Consider the following 27,421-nt stretch of genomic DNA (forward strand, 5'->3'; position numbering starts at 1 on the left):
AAACAGAGCTTTAGATGTGTAGTCTGGCTGTACAATACTGATACCAATAGCTAGCCCTCAATTGAGAGAGAAGAGAGATTCTGATCATGTGTGGTCCTGAAATGCTTGTCTCAAACAGCTCTAGGATGCTAAGCTAAGCTACTTCCTTAGAAGGCTCTAGAGTTGCATAGGACATTGCAGGAAAGAACCTTTTTAAAATGAGTAATCTAAAAGTGACTGCTTCAGGTTGCCTTTAATCAGTCATGTTAAGTATTCCCCTCTGAATTTTCTTGCAGGTTGATGGGCTGTTCTATAAGGTGACACTCTGATTTCAAACTCTTTGTGTTCATTTGTGTCCCTCAATATCCTAGGATTCTTTTACAGGAATCTAGCTGTAGCTTCTGCCAGAAGAGCAGTGTAATTTAGCTCTAACTCATTTCCTGTTCACTTTCTAATGCTAAAAGGATAACTATTCACAAGCAACTTGAAAATCCAACCAGACTTTGCTCCTCTTCGTGGGAAACAGAAGCAAGTGATTGTTTGGGCTCCTGTTCACTGTATTACAGATCTTGTGGCAGGGAGGATGTTGTTCATGAGTAAACAAAAGCAGTTGCCACGTAACAGGATGTGTTTTAAGTGCAAATTGCTTGTTATGCTCTAAATTACTCTAAATCTTTCAGGCATGGTGAGTTTGAATAGTAACATAAAGCTTCTGTAAACTTCTTGCCTGTTAGTATGATGAAAGTACTTGCACAGATCGTAAACTCCTCCTCCACTGAGGAGGAACTTGCCACACAAGTTCACCTGTATTCCTCCATGTGAGGTTTAGGTCTAAGATCATGGTTTTTAAATGGCTGGTTGGATTTACAAGTAATCACATGTACTAAATACGGGATAACTTGCCAGAAGGAAAATCTGCATGGTGAAAGTGGTTTACAGTGGAACTAATTTAGTCTGAATTAACTGCAAAACATGGAATTAGAGAATGGGCTTTATAAATGTGGTATGTCTAAAACTGTCATGTAACTAACTTCAAAAGTACAAAAGAACAGACTAGTTTATAAGCAGGGTGTGTATGTCTTCCAGAACTTATCTTTCTTTTATGCATAAAAAGGTATTAAAGCACAGAATAGCCTATGCCCTAGAAGGGGACAGACACACAAAGTATGATGAAACTCATTTGGAAACCTTTTGAATAACTTCACTTCTAGGCAGCAAACCAGACAGATGTTTAGGGTTTCCTGGAGAGCTGCTCTTGTCCTTTCTTCAGGATATCTGCTCTCAGCATGCTTGCTGTTTATCCAATAGAGGGAGTAACTGCACTTCACTTCAAAGTTCCTTAATGCTTTAGGGGCAGTTAGGGGGAAAGTCTAATCCAACAGTGTGGGAATCCCAGGTCACAAGTAGAGCAATAAACTAGTTTGAAACTGGTAGCTATCAATTGCTTTGATCCATAGTAGTAGGGATAGCATTTGTAACTCAAATACTTAGTGTTGTTGTGAAGAGCTGTTAGACTGACAGCTATAAATGATCCAGTTAAAGACCTACCACCACTCAAGTTATTAATTTGAGTTGCAAATTTAAAAAAGTGCAGGAAACTGTTAAACATCAGGTTTAGATAACATCTCTGAAGTATAATAGAGACTCTTCTTGCAGCACTTCTCAGGCCAGATATGATTCTTGCAGTGGGAAAGGAGGCTGAGGAGCAGCTGAAATACAGCACCGGGCTAAATGTAGGTTTGCCCAGGATGTTAGTACTGCCTGTAGCTGGATGTGAAGCTGTGTGATTTTTATGCCTTGCAGTCTTTAGTCTCAACGGGTCCCTTATGAAAGGCACAAGTTGTTAAAACTGAGAGAAGGGAAGGTACTGTTGCCTTCTTGGATTACTCCCCCTACCCCCAATTCAAAATTGTATTCAGGGCTCCTGCATTACTGTAACAATTTCACAAGTGTGCTTAGCATGAATAGAGCATTATTTGGCACAATGCTGAGATCTGAGTAAAGCTGATACTACTAGACCACTTTCCGTGATGGTTCTAGAGTTTCCTCTTAAAGGAGTCTGTGACTACTAATACAGTTAAACTAGTACTCTGCACCCTCGGTTAGGCTGTAGTCCTAGATAAGATCAAACTTCATGGGTCTGGAATATTTGCAAATATCTGGGTCCTCTTGTTTGAAGGGGAGAGGGATTGAAGATTAGTAGATGAGCATAGGTCCATTTGAGATGATGCTTGGAACTGCAATCTGAAGGGCTTGTTTTCTGGGTCATAGAGTTAACAGTGATTAGAACAGGGCGCCAAAAAGTGCTTCACTTGAAGGTAATGACGTTCTTAGCTGCATTTGACAGCTATTGTTTATTGCAATAAACCTAAAGCAGTTGGGAGGGTATGTTTACAACATAGCTTGCTGAGAACACACAGACTTTCATAGTCTCCAACTTGGTCTAATAAAAGGAACACTTGATAGCTAAGGTACCAGGCATGAAAAGCCTCAGACAATGGTGCAATTCCTAGACAAGACCTTCATACATCTCCTGTTCGCTTCAATGTAGGTGGATAAACTTGATGCTTCTGAGAGCCTAAGAAAAGAAGAGGAACAAGTAACTGAACCCACTCCAATAGTATTTGGTAGGTGAAAGACTTGGTTTTAATTGATTACCTATTCTCAGTCTTGCCTCAGTGGAGGTAACTTAAATGACTACCTCCAGTTGAAGTAAACTGGTTTCAACTAGATAGTAAAATGGTTGTCTCCACTAGATGAACTGTGTAAGTTGTTGAAGTGCATCTCACTCTTACAGTACTTCTACTCTTCAGATAAAGTATTGCTGCTCTTACATGGCTCAGAATTCTAGCTTAGGAATAGTAACAGGACAGGGAATACCAAGGTGTGCACAACCCCAGGAATAACCTACAGCATGCAAATTCCTCGTGTTATTCCTGTCTAAGAGGAATGTGTCTGCCTTCTGCTCTTCCAAGTAGAAAGGCAGACTGGCTTTCTAGCTCACCCATTTTAAGACATGTGCAGCCAAAAAACCATGGCTCTCCAAGTGTGCTGCTATTTTAGAATCCCTTCTGAAGAGGCATTCTGCTAACAAGCACCTAGAAGTGGCTGGTAAGGGAAGGATGTGACTGGTTCATTGTCTGATGTAAGCGTTAACCTGAATTTAACATATGCATGAGGCATGTGTGCTCCCAGTGATGAAGACAAATGTGCCAAGGTATATTTGGGCCTTTTGCAGCACTCTCCAGACTGTGAGATCTAACAGACCTAACTATTTGCTTGAATTGCTTTACTTTTCAGTTCTGACCATGCATGGGTTAAATAGTAGCAGTTTGTTTGGATTTTAGTAGGATCCCTTCAAAACAAGCCAGGTTTATCATGCCCTGCAGATCATCTTCCCTCAGAGACCTGCCTTGCTTTTGTAGTTTTGTGGTAGCAAGAGCAGAGGGCCTAGGTGCCCACTCTGTGGTGCATGTTGAGTAATAGTGTGACTTGCTAGTGTATGCTTGCACAGTGGCTGATTTTTAGCTAAAGTCTCATAATCCTGTCCCATAGTACAGCTAGCATTAGGGAAGCTTGGGTTCTTTAACTAACTTGTTTTTTTTTCTTGTGGTTTTCTAGGCCAGCAGTTGATGTTAACAGCAGGCCCCAGTGCAGTACCTCCCCAGGCAAACTTCCCATATGGATACACAGCACCAGGATTCACCCAGCCGCCTGTTTATGGTTTCAATATGTAACTAGTTCTCTGACAGACCTTCACTGTCTCTGTTCTCTTCCTTCCCGTCCCTTTTTAACTTCTCCAAGAAGTGTACAATGGTCCTAAAGGCACAGACGACCTTCTGTTGGCTGAACACACTTGCTGCCTGGCTCAGTGAGGAGACTTCAATGGGATGCCTGTTACTGTTATTTATTGATTATTGTCCGGTTACATTTCAACCTCTGAAAGGCAGCTTTTGTTAATGACATTGTGAGACTCTTGTCAGAAGTTAAGGCACTATTTCACTAACTCATGTAGCAATAACTGCTTGAGGCCAGGGGGAAGAGAGCATATTTTTCTTTCTTTAGCAAAGCCCATTGAAGGCAGCTGGGAAATTGCCTGGCACCAAGTTGTTAAAGCTTTAGCTGAAGCTACTGAAGTAGCAGAGTTGTTAACAATTCAGTGAAGCATCTCGTTAATAATGAATTGTTGAAAGCTTGTGCACATCTGACTACCCCATTTTATTTGCAGTCTTATGCAAAAGAAAATGGGCTTTCTAATATTTGTGCTCTGAATATTTAGAGGAATATTGGGAAAGCTTTCTTTTCTGGACAATAATGCTGTTGGGGTTCAATGCTGTTGGAGTCTGTTCTATATTTTCTGGAGTAGATCTGAGACTTGAAGAAAATAAATCTTCTCATGCCAGAGAGCAAACATTTCCCAGGTCCTTTTTGTTTAACAAGAAGAGAGCATGTTACTTGTTGACGTTAAATGGTACTAAAGGAAACCTCAGCTATGTGTGGCAAGTGGACATAGGGGTGTGCATGGGCTGCCAAAGTACTGGAGATGCAAGAGCACAGTGTCAGGGTTGGGGAGGGGGACGCACTGCTAAAATATTGAGGCAGTAGGGAGGTCCATAATCCTGACTTTTTATTTGCACCTTTAACTGATTCTGGCATTGGCTTCCTGCCACACCGTGTTCTGATCCTGTCTGGTGGGCAGAGTCAGCACCACCTGAGTTAACAGGGTGCAGGGACTTAGTTCTGCTATGCTGCAGTAGTATCAACAGCGTGTCCATCACCCACCTCTTTGAGAATGCTAACGGGGATGTATTATTACTTTGTGCCACTCTTCAAATACATGTATCATTAACGTTTTATGTACTTAGATAACAATGTATAATTTATGGTTATGAATCTTGTGCTAATCTTGAATATTATAAAAGTCCAACTATAAATGTAAAACTGCAGTATCCACTGTGTGGTTCTAGTCTTAATATCTTGGGGGTGGGGACCGGTTGGTAGTAACATGCTACCACTAACAGTATCAGGTTTCTTAAGCTGACAACTAAGGCTGCCAGGCAGGAAAAAGGGAAACTTGTGCCAAAGTACCTAAAGTAGATGGCTTAGCAATTAACTTAAGGGCCTTGCAGTCTCTTCACTGGACACATCAGCACACTGTCACGTGTGGAGGTCGTGCTGCAGGAGGCAGTCATGTGCTTACATGACTTCATTCACGGGACTGGAAAAGCTTTGGTCCTGTGCTGAGGGAGATGCTGCAGAGGTAGTGTCTTCTCCACTAAAATACATTAATGTAGCAGTAGTAGTGGTAAGCTACACGTCATCATACTGAATTCTACTTGAACAGGGCAAAGCATCTTTAAATGCCAATGAGTACAGACTGCCAGGGTTGTGAAATCAGTAACAGCAGCCTGTGCTTTGGCACAATTCTACCGAGTATTTTGTCTCCCTTGGTCACTGCACTGATAGCTATGGCAAAGAGATGTGGTCTCCACCTTCCTGACACAGGACAGACTGCTCCAAGTGTTGATAGAACATACTAACCTCAGTTTTGTACTGATCAGCGCTCAACACCTCAGCTTGAAATACTGAGCACCTAATGAGTTCAAGCAAATCTGTACTCTGCCCAGACTTATTCCTAGCAGGAATTAGCTGAGTAGCACACTATGTTCCAGAAAAATGGTACTTATATTTTGTAACTAGTTTCTTGTGGGTCAAACAGAATTTGGGTGAGGCAGCTGGAGCTGAAGACCAGCTCTAGGATTAGTATGACTTTAGGAGTTCCCTTCCTCAACTTGAAAATTTACTGTGACTTCACAGCAACAATGACAAGCTGATGGTGGAATACAGTGAACTGCTAGATTAAATACTAGAACAGCTCGTGACCTGTGGAGAATCGAGCTAGCCTGGGAATCCTTTATAGCTGAAGTCTGGCAATCTAATTACAGGAATGACTGAGTTCTCAAGGAAAGCAAAGCTGCTGGCTCTGAATAGTCTTGCTTTAGTTGCTCTCCTGGTATTTTAAGCTCTTGTTAAGTATAATGACTCTTATAAATGTTGTGATCTTACATTCTGAAATGCATCTGGAAACACTCCCTGCCATTACAGTGCAGCTCTACCTAAAATGTGGAATAAACTCCTGCATACCAGAGTACTTCACTGTTTCTTTAATAGTTAAATCATTCTCGGCAGGACATAACCCCTCTTCTAGTAGGTTAAGTGGAGGACTTAATCCAGTTTATGAAATTGTAGTGTCCATCCAAGTTTTCAAAAACTTGGATAAGATTGTTTTACAGAAAACCTCCTTTAAGCTTCTCGCTAATTCCCACTGCTTCACTGAGGTGGGGCTAGTGCTGTCACGTAGAATGATCTGTTTGTGCAAACACACTGCACAGTGCAGCATCTGGAGACTAACTTCTGGGCTTAGATACTGGCAAACAGTAACTTGCTTGAACCTACGTATAGGCTTTTACTGACTGATGCTTTTGCTGTGAGCAGCAGTATAGATTTCCTTCTGTAATAACTCTTGCTATTTGTCAGCCTTTAGGAGGATTTTCCCCAACCTGGCAAACTTTGGGCAACCACAGATCTGACATCAGATTACGATCAATTCACAAGCATTGCTGTGCAGCTGCTTTAACGTCTTGTGAGCTAGGTGGAAACTGATCTCTCCACAAATGACTGCAAGGACATGTGCTGCTCTTGGCATAAAATTCTGACCTGTGTGCAGTTGCTCACTCTGTGCTAGGCACTTGAGCTGCTTACACTATGCTTTGCTCCCTCGCATCTTTAAAGGTTACTGGCTTCTTTTAGTACAAACACCAAGTGAAAGGAGAAGGGAGGAAGAATGTTTAATAAGGCTGCTGCTAGAAGCAGAATTCTGATGGAGGCTGCTGCTGTCTGCTCTGTTGGGCCAGATGAGCCATGCACCATAAACTTGGGAGGAATTAAGCTCGGGAGGAATTAAGCTCAGGAGGAATGCATCACTGGGGTAAGTTCTGTTTCTTAGTGGCTACATAATCTGGTATTTTACAAGACTATTTCTCTTCCCCTTCCCTTTAGGGCTCTATAATTAAATGGTAGTGCAGCAGAAGAAAATACTCCAAAGTAATTTTGCTCCTTTAAAAAGAAAAATTAAAGGTAGATGAAGCCTGTTCAAGTTAGTACAAATTATGGGAATGATATAGGAAAGATAGTAGTAACTGTAAGGTCCAAAACTTAATTTTAATTTAATAGCTTCTTTTTTTAGCAACTGCAGTGCCCAGAGCTGGCACTTACAGGATGACATGGATCTCTTAATAAGGCAGCGTGAAACAAGGAACAACTTTTTTTCCCTAGCAAAACCAGCAACAGTTACTCAGAAGCATAAAAGACTTCTGTTTTTTGAACTCTAAAACTGACAAACATGTGCTCTGTTGTCAGATGCCCACTTAGATGAGCATCGATAACTTTTGTACTCGGGCGTGTATGATATGCTTGGGCAAAGCTGACTGTTCAACTGTAGCGTAGTTAATGTTTATGCTTTGATGTGTGACATTTTAATTGGCAGGCTAGAACTTGGCCACTGAGAAACTCTTAGTGTGATTAAAACAGCATGACAGTGGACCCAGTTTGCGCTGATGAAAATTGAGGCTGGAAACCTTGCAAATCGTGGTACTATTTGTTCCACTGGTACCATTTGTACCAGGTTCCCCTAATAAGCAGTTTAGAAAGTGTGTGTGCTACCTTGTGACAAGGCGTATTTCTCTTCTATAGAACTTTTTTCAGTCTTCTGCTGTAAATGGTTTGGCTTGTCACTTGTTTCCAAGCTATTTCTTTTTTTGCTTTACAGAGTACCCCAAGACTGCTTCAATCTTATTTGTTTTCACAAAGTAAAATTTGGGGCATCTTGAATTTGTGGTAAAATGTTATGGAACATAAGGCTGGAAAACACTTAATGACACCCAAGTGCTTTGTGACACCTGTGTGTAATTAGGTTGTGGTTTGCAGAGTGAATTAATGCTTGCTATAGCAACCTGCAGGTGCACCAGTCCAGCTTAATGGATCTGGAGTCTTTTTATTCTGCTGCATCTCTTTCTTCAGCAAGCATTCAGCCTTCAAAGAGTAGCTAGTACAGCTTTCTTGGTTTTCGATACTATGTGTTTTCTGTGGGCATCTTTCCAAAGGTAATGACAGATCCTGACTCATGTTTTGCTAATAAAATGCTGCAAAACTGTTAGCATAGGTATGCGTTTCAGTGTAGATTTTTCATTGTGGAGCCTTTGAGATCTTTCAGGAAGGTAGCAAAATCCATCCATTTTCTTCCAAGCCAAAATAGACTATAAAGTTGCCAGCTTTTAAGTGTTAAGATGGTATGAATTTGAAATACAGTGACTGAAGGGTAAGTCTTGTCTTGCTTTTATGTGTCAGAATTTAAAAATTCTGAGTCAAACTGAGTTTATGCAGTCATGCATTCTCCTATATGGTTTCATGACTCAAGGATAATTTTTTTTCCCTGTCTGCTGTGGTTTTAATCAAGACTTTAAAATATCTTCATCTAAAACTCTGTATTTCTCCTTTTCCTCCCTAGTAGCCATGAAAGGAAGGAATTCAAGTCATCTGGTATGTTCTTTTCCACAGCAATGAGGTCTCCACTATTATGCAGAGTGCAAATTCCCAAAGTGCTGGTTATCCAGCTGGGAAGCTGGGAGTGGATTCAAGTGGAAAGGGGTGGTTGGTAAACCTTTGAATCATTTTCCTTTTGGAAGATACATTTTTGTTTTCAGTTAGAGGGTGGGGAAATGGTGTCATCTAGGGGTAAAATGCTAACAGGGTTTGTCAGCTGAAGCAGTTTCTTCAGTAATATATCATGCTGTGAGGGAAGTGTGACCATGGTCTGGGAGCAGAATGATAACCTCTAAATGCTGTTTGCAGCACATGGATTTCACTCATCTTCTGAGTTGAGTCAGGCCCTCTGAAATGTTAATACAACAGGGACTTCTCTTGGGCTCTTTAGGGGCTTAGTCTTGGTAATCTCAGTGAATAATCTTGAATATCAACAGGAGCTCTTTTTGCACGTGTGCTCAAGTGGGAATCACGCAAGTTGTTTTGGAATAGCATCATCTTGTAGTCACAGTAGCTCCTGCTGCACACACTTGAAAGCTGAGGAAACATTGACTCAAATCTGCAATATGACCACTTCTCCTTGAAGCCCATTAAGGGCAGGATCTGTTACGTATAAAGGCATCATTTGTTCTTGTCAGGGAACCTGAGAGGAAATGAGTTTTCTTATTTTACCATAAGACCCCAAGTGATGTGGATTAATAATGCATGGAAAGGTTTGTAGTAGTAGATGAGTTGTAACCTTTTAGATAATATAGCTGTTCACTGAAATGAAGAGATGCTCAGATTCAGGGGTATATAATAGGAAGTTATCCGCCTTATATTGACCAGTTATGGTCTCTGAAACTGGTGTGATGCTGGGTGCATCACACTGTGCCAATTAAAAAAAAAATAAAATCTTTTTGGGGAAGGGCAAGGGGGAGGGATAAGTAAGAACTGATCAAGTCGGGTCACTTTATGTGCTTTCTAGGATCCAGAAATCTCTGTCTGTAGTTGGTGCTTGTGTTTAAAAAAAATCATGGAAGTTGCTTTCACCTTCAGTAGTTCTCTTTTTAATTCTGATTATTAGCGCCTGGAGGGATGTCAGGAGGCGTACAGGCTGTAATAGCACCTGCCTATGTATTTAACAATTCTCGTATCTTTCTAAGGTAGCAGAAACAAGCACCAGCCACCAGCAAGAGAAATGGGTTTGGATTGTCAAGAGGGTTGTTTCCATAAAAATTCCTGAAGTGAGAGCAGTATTATAGAGGACTCGATATCCTGTCCATAACAGCAGCTGCTCTTTTATGCTTTGACCATCCATTTCCTAGGAGATGCTCTTGACCATGCAAGTCTGGTCAAGTCTTTCCTTTCATGTAAGTCACTTACAGGATTTAAAATGTACCTTTTGCAGCCTCTGGTATTTCAGGAGCTGCTTATCATCCTTAGATCCTCTTCTCCTTCAGGCTTTCTGCTGACAAGTGTTGTTAGCAGCTTCTTGGAGGTCAAGTTGAGATGGCTTGCAATCTGCATGTGATTAAATATGAATAATCTTTTCCCTGTTCAGCAAAGTAAGCACAGTTGTGAATCCCACTGAGGCTGATGAGAATTAAGCATGTGGTGTGTTTTCTTGCACAGGGTGAGATTGTGCACAAGGCCTTTCTGACTTGATTTGGGAATTCGTAAGAGCCAGTGTTTCTTGTGAAGTCAATCATGGCCTCGCAGCAGTGCGTATACATGTCTACAAGTGTACATGAATGTTATGGTAATTTGATGGAAAGGTGGTGAGGAGTTGCAGAGATTAATCAGAAATCCAAATGTGTTTCCATTTGTTTGCCATCTTTAAAAGGATTTATCTTATTTTTGCCATTCTGGTAGTGCTAACCTGAGCACTGAGTAGCTGCTCTGCATCTGGGACTGTGAATGTTCTCATTCCTTCTATGTACCCTTCACATGTTATTGTTTTCCCCTTCCCAGTGCTGGAGGCAGGTGGCCTTAGGCTTGACATGGGACTACCTCAATGGACTTGCCTCTGTGCCTGTCTTAACTCTGTTCTGAAACCAGAAATAGTTCTGGCATCATCTGGGGATGAGTTCTGCAATGCAAGTACATCTTCGTTTCCTTTTAATCCTGGCAGAATAAAGGTGCTTCAGTTTCCTAAATGGTCTTTCTGCAGTCGGTTTAGCCACAAAGCCACAGCTGTATCGCTGCGCTGTAGCTGCAGTTTGCTTTCGGATGAGGCTGGCAGCCAGAATCGAGCTGCCCCATTGCTGAGTCTTGTTAAGCAAAAAATCATGTCACACAGCGCACAGAAAGCAAGTCTCGACAGGAGCATGCTCTACGTGTGTCAGGGGGAGATTTCTTACACAAAATGTTCCCTCTTTGGAATGGGGCAGCTGCTCCAGGTGTAAGGGAGAACACAGCTCTGGAGTCCAGCCCCAGTGTTCCCTGCTTTCTGTGAAATCCCGGACGGAAAGGAAAAGTGTTGGTTCTCTCCCCAGCATTCCTGTAAACATGGCCTTCAGCCACGAATCAGTGAAGGGCTGTCTTCCTCTGTCTGCAGATAAAAGCAAAAACAAGTAGTGGTGTCATTTGCACGCCTAATTATTTAGAGGCAATAGATAATAAATCCCCTCTCCTTAAAAAACCTAACCGTTATCTGAAACAAGCCCACAGTGTCTATGCGCTCACAGGCAGCTTTTTAACGTGAGAATGTTTTGCTTGTAATCAGAAGAGAAATGTTAGGCGTTCGCATGTGATTGCTACCCTGGGACTGTCCTTGTCTGCTGTCCTCACTGAAACATAAATGATTCCTGCCCTTCGCTTGAGAGGAGCAAACCCACCCCTTTGAAGAGGGAAAGGACCAGTAAAGGACCATCTGCCTTTGTCCAAGAGCAGCGAGCGTACTGGTGTGTCCATCTTACTGTGTGGTTTTTAGGGTGCTTTTTATAGCTAGTCCTGGCTTAAGCGTGCCCGGGGGCGTGCTGCTTGCTGCATTGCTTGCTCGCTGTTGTTCAGAGGAGAAGGCAGTGCTGGCCAAGCCCCGTGTCCCACGCCAGCGTGCGGCAGGGCTGACATCTCTTCCGTGTACCCACGCGGAGGGTTTTTTCCATGGTGTTTCTAGGAGCGGGCTAAGAAATCACCATTTTCGCACTAGCAAAGCCCACGCCGGGCACAAGCAGAGTTACGCTGCCCCTCGCCTGCTCCTTTCTTTTCCTTCCCCCCTCGCAGCAGGCCGTTCTCCCCAGGCCGGGCCGCGGGATGCTCGCTCCGCCCCGCGGCGTGAGGATGTGACGCCGCCGGGGCCGCCCCTCCGCGGGCGCGGCCCTGAAATACGGCCCCGGCCGCCGCTGCTGCCGCCGCCGGGCAGCGCAGGAGCCGCGGTGCAGCGCGGCCATGCCCGCCCCCGCCGCGCCCCACCGCCTGGCCGCCGCCGCCCCCGCCGGCAAGGCCAAGCTCACCCACCCCGGCAAGGCCATCCTGGCAGGTAAGCGCTCCCCCGCGCCCCCGCCCGCGGAGCTCCCGTCCCCGGGTGGGGTCGCCCGGCCGCCGCTGCCAGCGTGGGCATCCGTGCTGGGCGGAGGCTGCCGTGACCCGCCCCGGGGGGGAGGCAGCGCGCTCCCCGGAGGTGCTCCATCCCTGCCGCTGCCCACCCAGCCTGCTGGGACCGCCCGCAGCCCGTCCCGAGTGGGGGTCCTCCGGAGCCGGTGTCTGTACAACGCCCCTCTCCCGCTGCATCCTGGCGGCCGTCAGCCCCAGGGAGGCGGCCCGGGGTTTCCCTTTGGCGGCAGCAGCAGCAGAGAGCTCCAGCCAGATGCACCCCGAGCTTGGGCGTCAGCTCTCCGGGCTCCCGCTGCTCCTGGCGGGGGTCGCAGCGAGGCTGTTCCTGCAACCTGTGGCCTTGCTGGGGAGGGGTCGGCGTGCTCGCTGCAGTAACGCCGTCGCGTGGTTTAGCAGGGCAGATTTTCATGTTAGCAGGAGGGAGCTGATGGAGGAGGCGGCAGCAGGGGACCTGCTTGTGCACCCCCTGAAGACGTTAAGGGAGAAAGCTGAAGTAGTAGCGTTCACGCCGTTCCTGCTCCAGCCGTATCTTGCACACTGCTTTGATGCAGCTCCTCTTACGGCTTCTTGGTCCTTCCTTTGTGTCTCAGCATCAATCCCCATGGGTCAGGGCATGTTTTCCTATCCAGTTCTGACCATTTTCATGGTATCTAAATAGGCTCCGAGTGCAGCAGTAACTGCAGAGTTAATGCGCTTTCCCCTGCTTGTGGCTGGTTTGAGCTTTGAGCTGAATGGAGTCCAAGACAGTTGCAGGCTTGTTAAACTCCTTTGTAGCCGTTCATTAGCTCCCTGGTTTCTCCTGCCACTTGCAGGATAATTCCCAGAGCGGAGATTAGTGTCTTCCCTTTGAAATAAGCCATTACTGCCTTGACATGTTTAGAGCTTTTGTGTTTTCCAGCCAATTCCTCCTCCTACGATTGTGCGATTGTTCTTTGTTCGTCCATCCAACTCTCTGCTTCCCTCCGAGGGCAGAGCTCTAGTCTCCTGTAGCGGGGACCTGGGAGGAGTGAGGGTCTGCCTGCCCTCCGGCTGGGTGCGGGGAGCCGAGCCCTTGCCGCTCTGGCTCTGCCCACCAGTGCTGGCCCCTGCCTCAGTGGTCAGCCTCGCACTGCACAGCTCCGGAGAACTGCCAGAGATGGCAGCGCTGTGGGAAATGGATTCGAGCGCCGGAGCGTACAAAGGGTGTCGAGACCTCCCGGTGTCACGTCGCCTGGAGGGGTCTGTGCCGTCAGCCGGGCTGCCCAGGCAGAGGGCTAGGGCACGAGGAGGAGGCGGCTGTGGCCAAATGACAGAGTGCCTTCTTGTTCAAATGAGGCCTTCGGTGAGGCCAGGTTCCTCCAGATCTCTGTGCTCCTCAGGGGCATCAAGACCTGTGCTGCCACCCCCTTGAAGCAGATTGTTAGTTCAAGCCTCTTCTTATCCCCTTTTATTTAGAGATCTTTTAAATGGGATTTTAATTTAAGTTCAGGATGGGGAAGACAGGTAGTTTGCTCCCCATCCAGCCTTCCCAGTGTTTCCCAGCTCACTGCCCACATGTGGTGCATCAGGTTGTTACTGCCTGGGCCAGCGTAGCAGGAGACTTTTGTAGCCCTTGCGCAGGTCTGTAATCAGGGATGATCAGCTGTAGATGGCTTATCGGCATACTCTGGAAGAGGCTGCAGCAGACTTGCCCTGCTCCCCCCTGCTAGAAAAGTTGTTGTGGGTGTGCCTGGAAGCCGTTCTGGTGTAAAGGAAGGGACATGGTGCTCGTGGCCTCTGCCACGCATCAGGCTGGGCAACATAGCACAAAGCTGCACATGCCCCTGCTTGGAGGAGCCCTTCTGAGTCCACGTGAGGCTGCAGAGATGGAAGAAGGACCCTATTGAGATGCTAGTCTTCTCCTCACATGCAGCAAATCAGAGTAATTGGTTAATGGGCAGAAGTCCAGCCAAGCCTCCGTGGCATCTAATTGTATTAGAGAACTACATAGATGGGAGAAAGCTGCTGTTAACTCCCTGTGTCCTGGTCTGCTCAACCCACCAGCCCCTGGCTGGGGACAGGCAGTGCCGTTTGTGGCTGTCTCTGCTGACTTTAAGGGGTTCGCTGATGCTGTCAGGGTTTCTTATCTGACATCTGCACAACAGGAGTGCATGCTCCAAAGCTCAACCTTCTGGAGAGCTGGCGGTGTTCAAGATGGACTGTTCCTACTGTGCTGTGCTTCACCTGCCCTGTACTGGTGGAGTTAAATAAGCAGCCGTCATCCCACCCTGGATGCATATCTGCTCCCAGACCCGTGGGTAGTTGAGATCCTCTGCCAGGGAGGCACAGCTCCCTCACGCTGCCCAGACCTCAGCAGGCTGGGGCTGGCTCTTCTGAAGAGATGCAAGCGAAGCTCTGGCTGCCAAGAGCTCTTCTCCTTCACTTGTCACAACAGACAAACGCAAAGTTAAAAATTAATTTGCTAATGGGTCTCGTTTGTCCAAGCAGTTGTTTTGTGCCAGGGCAGTGCTTCACCTTGCTGTGACCACACAGGCTGTGCCAGTGCTGTGTCCCTGTGTGGCCTGAGCACATGAAGGCAGCTTGGCTGTCCTGGCTGGTTGGGTGGGTGGGTGTCGCAGCCAGGTCTTGGTCTTGGGGGTGCTGCACACAGACTGGGCTTTCAGAGGGCAGAGCTGAGCGGTGCGGGTCCCTGCCGCTGTTCGGCCCCGACATCCCCTGTGCAAGGGGAAGAGCCCCCCCACGCTCTGAACTGATGGTACCAAGTTACTTTGGGGGACCTGGCACTGGATCGGAAGTGACGTGGCTGTAGGAGGCTTAAGATTTGTCATAACGTGGCTTCGCTTAAACTTGGTTAAAAGACTGGTAAACATGCAGGCTTCATGCTGAAACGGATATTATCTATGTCTTTCTAACTCATCTGCTGGCTCAGTTACCTGTTGTAAAGCTGGCGTAACTTTCTTAGGAACTCATGAACTGGTTTGAGGGCCAGCTCGTGTCTCTCCTGCTGGGTAATCACCTGTTAGCAGGCAGACCCAGCAGTCCAGCCGCGTCTCCAGCCTCCCTACAGCCAGCTTTCGGTTTCTGTGCCGTGGTTTCCAAACAAACCCTTTAGCCCGCTGGGCTCCTGTCCCTCCCACCGGCCTCGTGCAGGGCTGGGTGCTGCCGGTCCACTGCACAGCTCCCAGCACGGGGCCACGCTGCGGTGGGCAAGTGGGGAGTTCAAAATAAAGGCAGCAAGTGGTGAGACAGGAGCACTGGCTGCAGGGCTGGCAGAGGCTGTCACCCCTGGGTTTCCCCAGAGGGCTCCTTGCTGGGTTTTTGGGTGCCGCAGTGCTGTTAGGTCAGCTTGAGCCAGCCTGCGGTGGGCTATTTAGAGCCCAGCGCGAATGGTCTTTGCCACTCTGCAGGCAAACCCCCGCACCCCTGGCCTCTTCCTGAGAACTTCGCTCCTGGTTAGCAGCGGCCATTTGATGAAAGGCTTTGCCTGCCCTGCCCAGAGTTAAGTACAGTCTTACTCTGTTTTTAGTCAGCTTTCAAGCCTGGGGTCTGCTGCTTCCCACGGAGAAGCTCCCAGCTGCCTTGCTCTTTGCATGGTACCTCTCTGCTCGCCCCGGGGTTGGTGCACAGTTGCTATTCCTGCCTACACCTAATCCTGCCTGGCCAGGGAGGCAGGACGCCTGGATGCTGTCCTACGTGGTGCTTGATTTGGAAAGAGCTCGCAACGGTTGTGGCTGCTGCTCTGGTGTTTGCTACAAACATTGAGTACCGCTGGGAGATAGCAGTGATGTGCACCAAGGTCCCAGGAGGAGCATGGGCAGGAGGGAGGGGGCCTCTGCAGGGTAGGGCACGAAGCACACCTTTAGCCGAGAGCCCAGGATCTGGTGGGAAACAAAGCAGTAATTAGAGCTTCAGTTTCCTCTTCTTTGTTAATGTCTTGATACGATCTTTCTTAGGAAATGCTGTACCTACAGAGCAGAGGAGTCAGGGGCTTGGTGCGAAGGCTGTGTGACTTGCTTCTAGCAGAGTAGGACTCCTTTTCCAAAAGTCCGAAGTCCACCTGTGCTTCCAGGGCCATTGCCCGCCTGGGAGGGAGGGAGGTTGTGCTGCTGGGAATGGCTGTGGACCGGCACGCTCCCTGGCTTTTTGTTGGACGCATGATGCTCACAGCAGAGTAGGGGATGTTCCCCCCTTGATGCTGAGCTGGGGGAGCTGGATGGTGGACTGAACGTGGCCATAGGGGGGAGGATTGGTGAGCATGGAGGGAACCATTCTTGCCAGGTCTGCTGGCCCTTGGTGCATCGTGCCTTGCTGTGGCTTCCCCTGGGGTTGCCTCTTCTGGCTGTCATCTGGGGAGTGGGGCAAAAGGAACACGCTGGCCACGAGTGCCTCCTTGCCAGCCTGTGAGCCCTCGTGCGCTGCAGCTGCTGTGGAAACCTAGAGCAGCCCTAAGGCTTCTGGTGGGAGGAGGTTGTCAGCCCCAGAACTGGGAAACCACATTGGGGTGCCCAGCTTCTTTGGTCTGAATGAATTCTGTGTGAGCTGGGGTTAACCCAGGGCTTTGAAATGTGAGTTTCTGAGATTTTCACGTCTGGTGCTCTGCTTGACATTCTACAGGCGACCATTTTGTTTGGGTTGACGTAAACAATCGGAAGGAGCCGTCCATCTTCCAAAGGCAATGAGCACCGTGCGCTGACAGCTCAGGGATTTTGCAGCGTCTCTCATCTCTGACGGCCTTGTGCGGTGCATGCCAATGCAGCCTCCCTGCTCCTGCCTGGGCGGTGGTGACCCCGTGCTCGTGCCGTGAGGTCTCAGGTCATCTCCTGACAGCAGGAGTTGATTTCTTGCCATCTCTTCTCTCTCCCTGTGCTCCAGTGCCCGGTACAGCAGTCATTCCCCTGTGCTGGTGGCTGGGGGACCAGAGCCCGTCCCCGGGGAAGCCACGGTCCCGGCGGTGGCTCCTTCATCCAGCTACGGGGCTGGCCTGGGGGGAGCATCCAGCAGCCCTGCGCTCTGACGTCAGCCCCCTGTTGCTTGTCTTTAGTAAGATTTTTGGACGCTTAAAAAGTAGGTGTCTGAACTGGGGTGATGGGTTGGCCGGGAGCCGGCTCAGTGCAGCGGATCCAGGGCCTTGGGGTGTGCAGGGCAGCGGGGAGAAGGTGAGTTGAGCTGGGATGGGGGCTTGACAGTCCCCAAAGATGAACTCAGCGCTGAAGGCAGATGATGCTGTGACTGCGAGCAAAAGGAAATGGCTTTTGCCACCATACTTACAGCCAAGAAGTTTAAAATATAATAATGATTTATTGCAATATTGGCTTATTGAGAAGTAAATGCAAAGAGGAGATGAATGAAAGGGGTTGTGAAAGGACAGCCTGTTGAAACAGGATGGTTCCAGTAAGATTAAGGACAAATTACTCCATCCCATCTGCGGCATTATCTGCAGCGCTGTTTGCACGGAGCTGTTTACCCACCCGATGGCACAGGGTACAGAGAGGTGTGTTTCATGTTTGTCGTCCTGTGTATGCCTGGTGGGGGATCAGACTTTCTCCAGCCTGGCCGTAGCACGCTCCCATGATGAAAACGGCCACGTATGTATTTACCGATGGACACGCTGAACCCCCGTGCCCCCCACCGGCCTTGCCCCTGTCAGATAGGAGACCTTCCAGGGCAGGGGATGGACGCTCTCAGAGAAGGGCTGACCTGTCGCAGGACACATTTTTACCCTTCTACCCAAAACGCAGCTAATCCTCTGGTAATCTGGTTTGGGGGGAGCAGCCCTCCCTGATCTCAGTGCCATATAAGACCTTTCGCTGCAGAGCAGCCCCCGTGGTGGCGTTGCCCAAGGGTGGGCGGTGAAGGGCTGTACGCGGCAGGAGGAGGTGCCCAGGCGAGGACCGTGGTGCCAGCCCTGCTGAAAGCCGGCTCTCCAGGAGAGTGCCGTCCCCAGCGAGACGCCGGCCTGCTCCCAGCGCCCGGCTCTGCTCCTCAGCCCGTTTCACAAGATGGCCTGTGGTGGGATGGTGCGGGGAGGGTGGAGCCTGTTAAACCCGTTTCACCGCTGCAGGCACGGTAGCATTTCTGCACCGCCTTTAGCTGGGTTACATTAATGGCGTGGCTCAAGAGCCGCGTGGATGGCTGCCAAGAAGGGTCGATCCCTCGGCGGCTGGGAGCAGGCAGGGAGCGGGCAGGCAGGGAGGTCTGTGGTGCTGATGGGGCGGCACCTGGGCTGCAGAGAGCTGGGATGAGCTGGAGGTGGGCGTTTCTGGCTCCCTGATTTGTAGCACCCTGCTGGTCTTCGATTTATTTTTTATTTCCCCACCTCTGAAGGCTACCTGGGCTAACGAGGAAGGGGTCTGGGTCTCCTCGTGAGCGTTGGAATTGTAAGCGCAGCGTACAGGAGGCAGGCAGGATTGCCTCCTGTGCCCACAGCTTATGGTCCATATCTTTGGTCCAGGTCTCGAGTCTCGGCTGCTCAGCTCACCCCGTACACCTGCACCTTCTGCAAGTGAGATGGATGCCCTCCGAACGGGGGGGGAACGCGGGGGTCAGCTTTCGTTGGTGCTCTGGAAAGGAGCTAGAAGCCTGTTTGTGCCTTCCCACCTCCCTGAGCCCCGCAGCCGGCAGGAGGGGCACGCTTCAGGAGGGGGTCCTGTGAGAGCTTTGCTGATTTGCTTCCAAGCCCTTAGGAACAATTTCCTCTGGCCTGACAGGATGCTGCAAAATCTGAAGTTAAAAGGAGCTTTTTGCATGGAAATCAGGTGCTTGTGTATCTGCATGTGAAATTACCCTTAAAATGGAGAGGCTGAAATTGCTCTCTGGGTGCCCACTTCTCATCAGAGCTGCACAGAGACCCGCTGCTCCATCATCCGCAGGACTTTTGCGGACGCAGGCGCTTGCAGGAGTGACAGAGGGCTGGTGCCACCTCCTACCCTTCTGCAACCCCCAAACAGGGCAGCGGGTGCTCGCTGGGGCACTTGCCTCTGGGTGGGGGTTTGTAGGGGGTGGCAGTGCCAGCCCCCGCTGCGCAGCCTTGGTTTGTGTCGGTCCCCGGGTCTCCGCTCGTCTTCTCCATCACGGCTGCATCCTCCTGCCCTTGGCACCCACCCTGTCCTGGGTGCCGGAGCTGACGTCCCCGGGATGATCTCGTCAGGGGGTGGCTGGTGGTGTCCCCAGGAGCTGTTCACTAATGGGGTTTGAGGTGGTTAGCTGAACCTTTGTGCGCTGATGCCATGATGTGCTGTGCAAGAGTCACAGGAGCAGCACCCTGCCGCAGTCCCCCAAACCCCTCTTCTCCTTCCTGCCGGCTCTCCCCAGCCGTGTCCAAGGGCTGCAGCCACGTCCTCAAATAACTCTGCTGGCCCCTCCACAAAGGAGAGCTGAACTTTTTCTGGGAAAACCATGCCAAGTGGCTGAGCAGCAGGTATTTTTCCCTTCCCCGCTGAGCCTGCAGGGTTGGGATTGCTGGCAGCCGGGGCGCTTGCAGGCTCGCTGCAACCAGGGAGCAATTCCCAGCACAGGGAGTGGGATCCCCCATCGGGGACACCTTCTCTGGAGCTGGAGAGAGTGACCTTCCCTGAAGGACGTCCTCTCTCCTCTGGCTCCGCTGCATCCAGCTAATAGCTGAGAGCCTTGGCTCGGCGTCCGGGCTGCCCCACTTGCTCTTTCACCTCCTGAGCGTTCGCTGACGACTGTTCCTGCTGACTCCGCGGTGTTGCAAGAGCTGAAGCTGCTGGTTAAAGTCCGGGTAAACAGGTTGCAAAGCCCTCGGCGGCCCTGACAAGGGAAGGGGGGGTTGGAAGGAGCTGCTGCTCGTGGGCAATGGGGTGATTTATTTGCATAGAATAAGGCTTCAGCTGGAATGAAAGTGTGGGGAGAGGACACTCGACAGCAGAGCAGGCCCTCTGATGGGAGGGAAGGGCTTCGGCCAAGCAGTTTGTGCCAACCTCTGCAAGCAGAGGAAGACAGGAAAAAATTACCCCAAGTTATGGAGTGTGTTTGGAGTCCATGCTGGGTGCCCCTTCCCGCGGGATTTGGGGCCAGAGCAACCCCAGGGGACAGGGAGGGGAGCTGGCAGCACAGGCAGCACACCTCCCTGCGCAGGGCGAGGGACAAGATCCTCTGGGTGCGTTTCCCTGACCAGACGCGTTCCCCTGCCCTGCGATTCGTGCGTGTGCGGCCGCCCGAGAAGTGCAGGAGCTGTGCAGTGGCAGGGCGGCCTTTGGGCCAGCTGCCCTCCCCTCATCTGTCCCCAGTGAGCAGCGACAGAGCTGATCCGGGCACCCGTGTCCAGCCGTACCCCTGCCACTCTGCGCAAGCCCTGGGGTGTCCCCTGCCGCAGCCAGGGGCAATGAGTGTGCTGCAGCGTGCCGGGGAGGCAGCTGCTCTCCTGGTGGCTCTAGGATGGGGACACCTTTTGTCTCCAGCTCCCCGGTTTGCCACGGGAAGCCAGTGCAGACACCCCGTTCCTCCTGCCTTGGCTTGCGCAGCCCAGGTACCCCAGAGGCTGCCGGTTCCAAGGAAGGACACGCTGCCCCTTTTCTAGGGCACTTTGTGGGCTCCAGGATGCCTGCGGATATGGTTTTGTCTGCAGGATGCTGGGCAGAGCCTCCCTGCCCACCCTGCACGGACAAACATCGTTAATCCCGGTAGCCGCCGAGGCCGCAGGCAGGTTGCAGGAGCTGCGGCATCCCTCTCTGTGCCGTTCGGTGCAGCTGCCATGAGCTGAGGTGCTGGTTGCCCCTGGACTGGTGCTTGTCCTGTGTGTTTCCCTGCCGTCTGGCCCCTGGAGGTGCTGAGGCAGGAGCTGGTGCTGGGGAACCGAGAGGGAGCAGTTACGGCTCTTAAAATGTCCAGCACTTCAGGTCTGCAATGTTGGAGGGAGGGCAGTGGTCTTGGCAGCACCTGGCGCGTTCGTGTGGCTGTGGTGGCAGCGAGGCTGGTGGCACAGGGGCGTGTAGCGGTGCAGAGAGGTGTCAGCCCGTGCTGGGCTTTTTGGGGACTATTGCACCCAGCTGGAGGACGCTGTTCCTCATCATGCTGCTCGCTGGGGACCTGCCAGCTGCTCCCGCAGGGACCGTTTGGCTTTGCCGGAGAAATCACAGTGCTTGGCGAGGCCCCGTGCCACGGCACCGGCAGTGGCTGCCACCTCTGAGAGACACGCCGAGGATGGGAAAGGGTTGAGGGGGCAGCAGCAGAGCTCTGGGGACCCTGGGGGTGGCGGATGTCCTCCCGTGGTGCCCCGGGGGAGAGCTGCCGGCTGACCGCGGTGGCGTGAGCTGGCCGCGGTGGCGTGAGCCGGCCTTGCTGCGGCTGCCACAGCTTCCTCCCACGCTGCTGAAGCACGGGGTGCCGTGGAGGCGCAAAGGCTGGTCGCCCATCGCCGCCTCCCAGGAGGCGCCTGCCTGGCCCGGGCTGAGCAGCTCCAGCCCCTCCTGGGAACGCAGGGGGAAACAAGGGGCCTTTGTCTGCTGCAGCGGAGCGGGGCTGGCCTCACGCCTCGTCCCCAGTGCCCCACGGGGCCGGGATGCCGCCAGGCTGGGCTTAGGCAGGTCCTGCCCTTGGGGTGGGGGCCTGGCACTGGGTGCTGCGGTGTCCCTATCCCTATTGTGTCTGCAGGAGGAGAGGGGATGCTCTTGGAGCATGGGGCTGGGCTTTCCCATCGTCCCGGTCCATGCTGAGTGCTGGCATGGCTTCTTGGCTGCCTCGGAGAGGACGAGCACAGCCTGCTGCTGCTTGTGTCTGGGGCAAACGAACCAGGATGTGTCTGGTTTAAGGTGGGTGCTGCCCAGCTTGCAGGAGGGAGCGCAGCGAGGCTTCTTTCCGTTTCTTAGGACAGGGCTGAGAGAAGGCAGTGCTGCCCCCGGGGATGCCAGCCTGCCTGCTGGGATGTCCCTGCACTGGGCGAGTGGCTTTGCTGGTGGCACTCTACAGGGGGGAGCTGGAGGCAGTGCCAGAGAGATTAAGGGTGTCTCCTGTAAATTTGGAGGCCACACAGAGGAAATAAGAGTATATGAGAAACGCCCCTGGGTCCCAGGAGCTGGGGCTGCTCGCTGCTGTCACGGGAAGCAGCCGTCCCGTGGGCTGTGGTGTCCCCTATCAGCGTCCCCTCGCCGGGTAATTTGAAGCGTGCTGATAAGCCGAGCTGCGCCGTGCAGTGCCGGGGCTGCATTTTGCCACGGAGCAGGACAGCTCGCTGCCTCACCCTGCCCCTGCGCTGGCCCTTCCCACGAGGGCAGCACGTTCCTCCCTGGGGACACTGGTGCGTGTGGGCCGTTCCTCCCTGGGGACACTGGTGCGTGTGGGCCGTGGCAGGCTGTGTGCTGGGGGTGGCCGTGGCAGGAGCTGCAGCTCTGCTGAGTCACACTGAGGACATGGCCGGTTTGGTGGAGACGAGATGGGAGACTTGTCCCTGACCGAGAGCTGGCAGCCCTGCGAAGCCTGGGGGAGCCCGGCTGGGCCCTGTGCTGGAGCGGGCCCCGCGCTTCCTCCTTGCACCGGCACAAAGAGCTCCCGCCGTGCTTTGATGCCAGGAGCCGAGCTGCGCAGCTGTTAGCCGGCTGCCCAGGGGTGAGCCCGGCTCCCGGGGATCTCCCGCCCAGCTGGGCTCGGCTCTGCTGCCCGGAGGCAGCTCGTGGTGGGACCAGCTGCAGGCGCTTCGAGCGTGCCAAAGGGAACCAAACCACCGAGAGCCGGTGTTGCTTGCTGCCGGGGTGCCGGCACGTCAGGCTGCGGTGGGAAAGGCTTCAGCCGGTGTAATCAGCGCCCAGCAGCTGCCGCTGCGTGATCCTGGGGCGGCCAGACAGCCTTGATTGTAATTGCACTTCTGCACGGGCATGGCTGTGTCTGCAAATGGGCTCCTGCCAGCGCTGGGGAGCGACGTCGGGCCTCATGCAGCGCTCTTGGGCTCTGTCAGGTTTATAAATCCCTGTGCTGGCAGCTCACCTGTGCGGTGCAGGGCTCTGGAGGGGGAGAGCTGCCTTTGAGGGGGAAATGATGCTGAAACAGCGGCCGTGGGTGCGGTGTTTTGCCTGGTTTTCCCACCCCTTTGGCCGATGCTGTCACCAGCTCTTGCCATGGCCAGCGGTAATGCCTGTGCAGGGTGCCAGGTTGGCGTGGGGCCCTGCTGCCGTGTGAAGTCCTCAGGGGTTTGGCGAGGACAGGGACACCACGTCCCAGCTCAGACCTGGCTGCCAGAGGTCTTGGGCTCAGCTGTCATGGAGCCGGCAGCAGCCACGCGGTGCTGCATGGGCACGGTGCTGCTCCTGGCCCCAGCGTCCCCTCCTGTCCTGCCCAGGTGGCCTGGCCGGAGGGATCGAGATCTGCATCACATTCCCCACTGAGTATGTGAAGACGCAGCTGCAGCTGGACGAGAAGGCAAACCCTCCCCGCTACAAGGGCATCGGTGAGCACGGACCCGCTGTCCCGCCCCAACCCACCGGCCGGATTTGCGGGAGCCTGGCTGGAGCTGGGGGAGGGAACAGGGTTTGGAGGGGGGGCAGTGGGGGCGGCGCGGTGGCCCTCAGTGTGGCGTGTGACAGCGGTGTCGCTGCTGTGCTCTGCTACAGGGGACTGCGTGAAGCAGACCGTCCGTGACCATGGCATCCGAGGGCTGTACCGGGGGCTCAGCTCGCTGGTGTACGGCTCCATCCCCAAGGCTGCCGTCAGGTAGGCGTCCCCCACGGTGTGGGGTGAGCAGGGGCGACCCTGGGTGGCAGCAAACAGGGGGGTGGTTTGGCCTCGATGTCCCCAGTAGCGCTTTGCCGAAGCCGGGTGCTTTCCCAGACTGGGAGGGTCCTCTCGCAGGGTGCGGGGCTGCTGCCAGGGACAGCCCAGAGCAGGGGGGTGCAGCCCCCTGGCCGGGTGCCCAGGGGTTGGCACAGCGGCTCCTCTGCAGGTTCGGGATGTTCGAGTTCCTCAGCAACCAGATGAGAGACGAGCAGGGGCGGTTGGACAGCACGCGGGGCCTCATCTGCGGGCTGGGCGCCGGCGTGGCCGAGGCCGTGGTGGTGGTCTGCCCCATGGAGACCATAAAGGTGGGAGGCAGACGCCAGTGTCCCCCCCACCCCGGGCCAGGTCGGGAGGGGGTGGGAGCCTGGGATGTCCGGCTTTTGGGGACCTGAGGGCCACGTGGGTTTGCTCGGGCTAGTTTGGTAGGGGAGGGGCAGGTGCTGGAAAGTCCCATGGAGAGGTCAGGCTCAGCAGCTGTGGCTCCTTCCCTGCTCCAGGGAGGAGTCCCCCCACCCAGGAGCCATCCCATCACCTGTTTTAGCCCTGTAAAACCCATGCAGTTGCTTGCAGAGACAGTTTCCCAGGTTTTCCTCTGTAAAATGCACTGCTGGCTGTGGGCACAGGCTTCCCTGCGTTGCCTGGCCATGTGGGTCAGCTCTGGTCTCAGGACCATCCCTGGACCAAGGCGAGAGGCGGCTGGCAGCCCTTTGGGGCTTGTCGCATCCCCCTTTGCCTCGGCCAGGACGAGCGTGTCCTCTTCCCCGCAGGTGAAGTTTATCCATGACCAGTGCTCCCCCAAGCCCAAATACCGTGGCTTTTTCCACGGCGTCCGGGAGATCGTTCGGGAACAAGGTGAGACCCAGGGAAGCTGTGGCTTGTTGTACCCCCATGCTGCGGGGATGGGGCAGCAGGTGGGGGGTGGGTACAGGCTGGGACCAGCAGCCTGGGGAGGATTTTCTCTGCCTAGGTGAGGCTGGTGCTCCCCTCCAACACCCTCTCTTGCTGCAGGACTGAAGGGGACCTACCAGGGCTTAACTGCAACAGTTCTCAAGCAAGGATCGAACCAGGCCATCCGCTTCTTCGTCATGACCTCCCTCAAGAACTGGTACAAAGGTACGGTGCCTCTGTCCCCCCACGCCGCCCTGGCTGCACCGCTGGCTCCCCCAGCCCATCCCCGGGAGCTGGGCTTGGGCTCTCCATCAGCACACCCTCTGCTTCTCATGGCTCAGCCTCTTGTGATGGAGGAATACAAAAGCCAGGGCAGGGGTGCCCCAGCTCGTGGGGCTGTGAAGGGTCCTGGTGCTGGAGCATCACCTTCACCCCCACCCTGAGGCCCTCAGTGCTGCGTGGGCTCCGCGGGGCTGGTGCTGCTGGATGGTCGCCTCCCAGTGCCCCAGGCCCCAGCTCAGCATAGCGCAAGCCCTGACTGCGAGCAGCCAGACCTGGGACCTTCCTTGTGGGCTCCCTCGGGGATGCCGTGCTTCATCCCCACACCACCGCTCTGCTTTCAACCCCTCTTCCTTCTCAGGGGACGATCCCAACAAGGTCATCAACCCCTTCGTCACGGGGGTGTTTGGAGCCCTTGCTGGAGCTGCGAGCGTCTTCGGGAACACCCCGTTAGACGTGGTGAAGACCAGGATGCAGGTACGGCACTGGCGCGCGATACGGGACGGCTCTACCTGCGGTGGGCTGGGGTCATCCGCTGTTGGGGAGTCATTTTGTGCAGCCCCCGGGGCAGGCGCCTGATGCCAGCGAGGTTTAGGAGATGCCTGGGGACGCTGTCCCCTCGCAGCCAGGCCGTGGGTGTCCTGGGAGGTGTTCACATGGAAGTGGGGACATCCCTGCTGGCTTTGATGGCCTACAGCGGCGAAGGGGGATCGGTTCCTCCTGGTGCACCCCCAGCTCTTTCTCTCCCCCCGAAATTCCCCTGGATGTGCCTCTGGCTCTGACCTCACCCTGTTTTTCCCGTCCCGCAGGGGCTGGAAGCGCACAAGTACAAGAGCACCTGGGACTGCGCCTACCAGATCATGAAATACGAAGGGCCCCTGGCGTAAGCTGTGTGGTGGGGGGGAGCGAGGGGGGGGTACGGGGGGCGGCCGGGAGCAGCAGGAGGATGAGTGGGGAGAGAGCTGCAAGGGCATCTAGCCCCACGGACCCCCTTTGTTCCTGGCAGGTTTTACAAGGGCACGGTGCCTCGCCTAGGCCGCGTCTGCCTCGACGTGGCCATTGTCTTCGTCATCTACGACGAGGTGGTCAAGTTCCTCAACAAGGTGTGGAAAACGGACTGAGGGGGCCGGGCCGGGGCAGCCCCCGCCTCCCTCGCCCCGCGGGGCTGCAGCTGGAGAGCCGTGACCAAGCCTGCAGCAGCCTGCCGGCGCTGCCCGGGGCCAAGTCTGCCCCACGCACACACCTTCCCCCCAAACCCGGCCATCTTTACGTTTAGGAACAGGCTCTGGAGCAGGTTAAATTACCAGTTGTGTGCTGAGAGGAGCAGGGAGGGAGCAGCATCCCAGCATCCACACCCCCAGCATCCTGGTTATGCCCACCCCGGTGACACTTCCCCCTGGTCCTCCATCACCTGCAAGGTTATCCAGGGTGAGGTGTCCCCCAGGATGATGGCCCTGCACCCCCCGGGTCTCCAGCAGCCAGGAGCTGCCAGCTGCCCAGGAGCCGGTATTTTTGGGGGTGCAGAGAACCCACCGGAGGCTTGTGGGTGCAATGGCCAAGCTGTGCACCAGGCATCGCAGCTGGTGGAGGCTCTTGGGGCCAACACCGCCGGCTGTGAGCGACGTGCCGGGTCTCACAGTAGCTCTGCAGGACCCACCAGCCCTGCAGCCCCCGGGACGGGAGGCCGGTGACCCACTGGCACGGCCCCAGGCTCCCTCCTTCCTCCTCCCTGCCAGCACCAAGACCCCCTGGGGTGCAGCATCCTGGGTCCCACTCAGCCCCGGGGCTGCTGAGCAGGCGCTGCCCAAAATTGCACATACAGCCAGGCCTTTAGTTCTCCTTGCCGTGGGGCCAGGATTGGGGCAAGCCGGGTGCCCCCTTCACTTGCCGTTTACAGTCGAGACGCGTGCGCAAGCTGGGGCAGGGAGGCGCAGCCCTGCGCCGCAGGCTTGGCCCCTTGGCCGGGGTGCAAACCCCTTCTTCTGCCACATTCCCCCCATCTGCCCTTACCTCGCCGTGGCCCCGTAGGTAATCCCGTAGCTTTCGGAGCTTTACGCTGACCCACTAATATCCGTGGCCGTGGGGGCCGGAGCACTGCCCCGTGCCGGGCTTGGCCCCGCCGGATTTGTGCCAAATTTCCCACGAAGGAGCCGGGGGGGTTGCGGGAGCTGGGGTTCGCCCCGTCCCTCCTCCCTCCTGTCTCCAGTGACAAATGCAGCCTTAACACGGGAGGGCGAAGGAGAAGGAAAGCCCGGGCGCGGTTTACCTGCGGCTTTCTGCTCTGAAGCCAGTGAGGGTTGGGTTGAATTTTTTTTTTATTATTATTCTGTTTTACATTCGCAATTTGAATAAAATCAGTCTGGCTTTAGCGGCTGTGTTGGTGTCCGGGCAGTGCTGAGCGGTCGGCTCGTGGCTCCTGCGGTGCGGGTGGGAA

At 53.3% G+C, this 27,421-nt stretch overlaps 2 protein-coding genes across 5 annotated transcripts in view; both read left to right on the forward strand.

Moving 5' to 3' along the window:
- CLTCL1 (clathrin heavy chain like 1) overlaps positions 1-4,920 on the forward strand; it is a 37,695-nt gene extending 32,775 nt beyond the window's left edge. Inside the window, exons 31-34 of one of the 4 annotated variants that reach the window (XM_075769867.1) lie at positions 276-296; positions 2,531-2,606; positions 3,004-3,090; positions 3,601-3,861. In XM_075769867.1, the coding sequence (XP_075625982.1) occupies positions 276-296; positions 2,531-2,606; positions 3,004-3,090; positions 3,601-3,716 (300 nt within the window). In that variant the 3' untranslated portion in view covers positions 3,717-3,861. Of the gene's footprint in view, positions 1-275; positions 297-2,530; positions 2,607-3,003; positions 3,091-3,600 lie in introns of all 4 variants that reach the window. The other 3 variants (XM_075769864.1, XM_075769865.1, XM_075769866.1) reach the window with 3 other exon arrangements.
- A 6,958-nt stretch (positions 4,921-11,878) lies between these two features.
- SLC25A1 (solute carrier family 25 member 1) lies at positions 11,879-27,355 on the forward strand. The gene is made up of 9 exons (XM_075770130.1): positions 11,879-12,043; positions 23,387-23,494; positions 23,658-23,757; positions 23,987-24,125; positions 24,588-24,672; positions 24,829-24,933; positions 25,349-25,464; positions 25,797-25,870; positions 25,994-27,355. The coding sequence occupies exons 1-9, from the start codon at positions 11,953-11,955 to the stop codon at positions 26,106-26,108; spliced, it is 933 nt and encodes a 310-aa protein (XP_075626245.1). The 5' UTR covers positions 11,879-11,952; the 3' UTR covers positions 26,109-27,355.
- Positions 27,356-27,421: the final 66 nt, after the last annotated feature.

Source organism: Balearica regulorum, chromosome 17 (assembly GCF_011004875.1).
Source record: "Balearica regulorum gibbericeps isolate bBalReg1 chromosome 17, bBalReg1.pri, whole genome shotgun sequence".
In the NCBI taxonomy this organism is placed as follows: Eukaryota; Metazoa; Chordata; class Aves; order Gruiformes; family Gruidae; genus Balearica; species Balearica regulorum.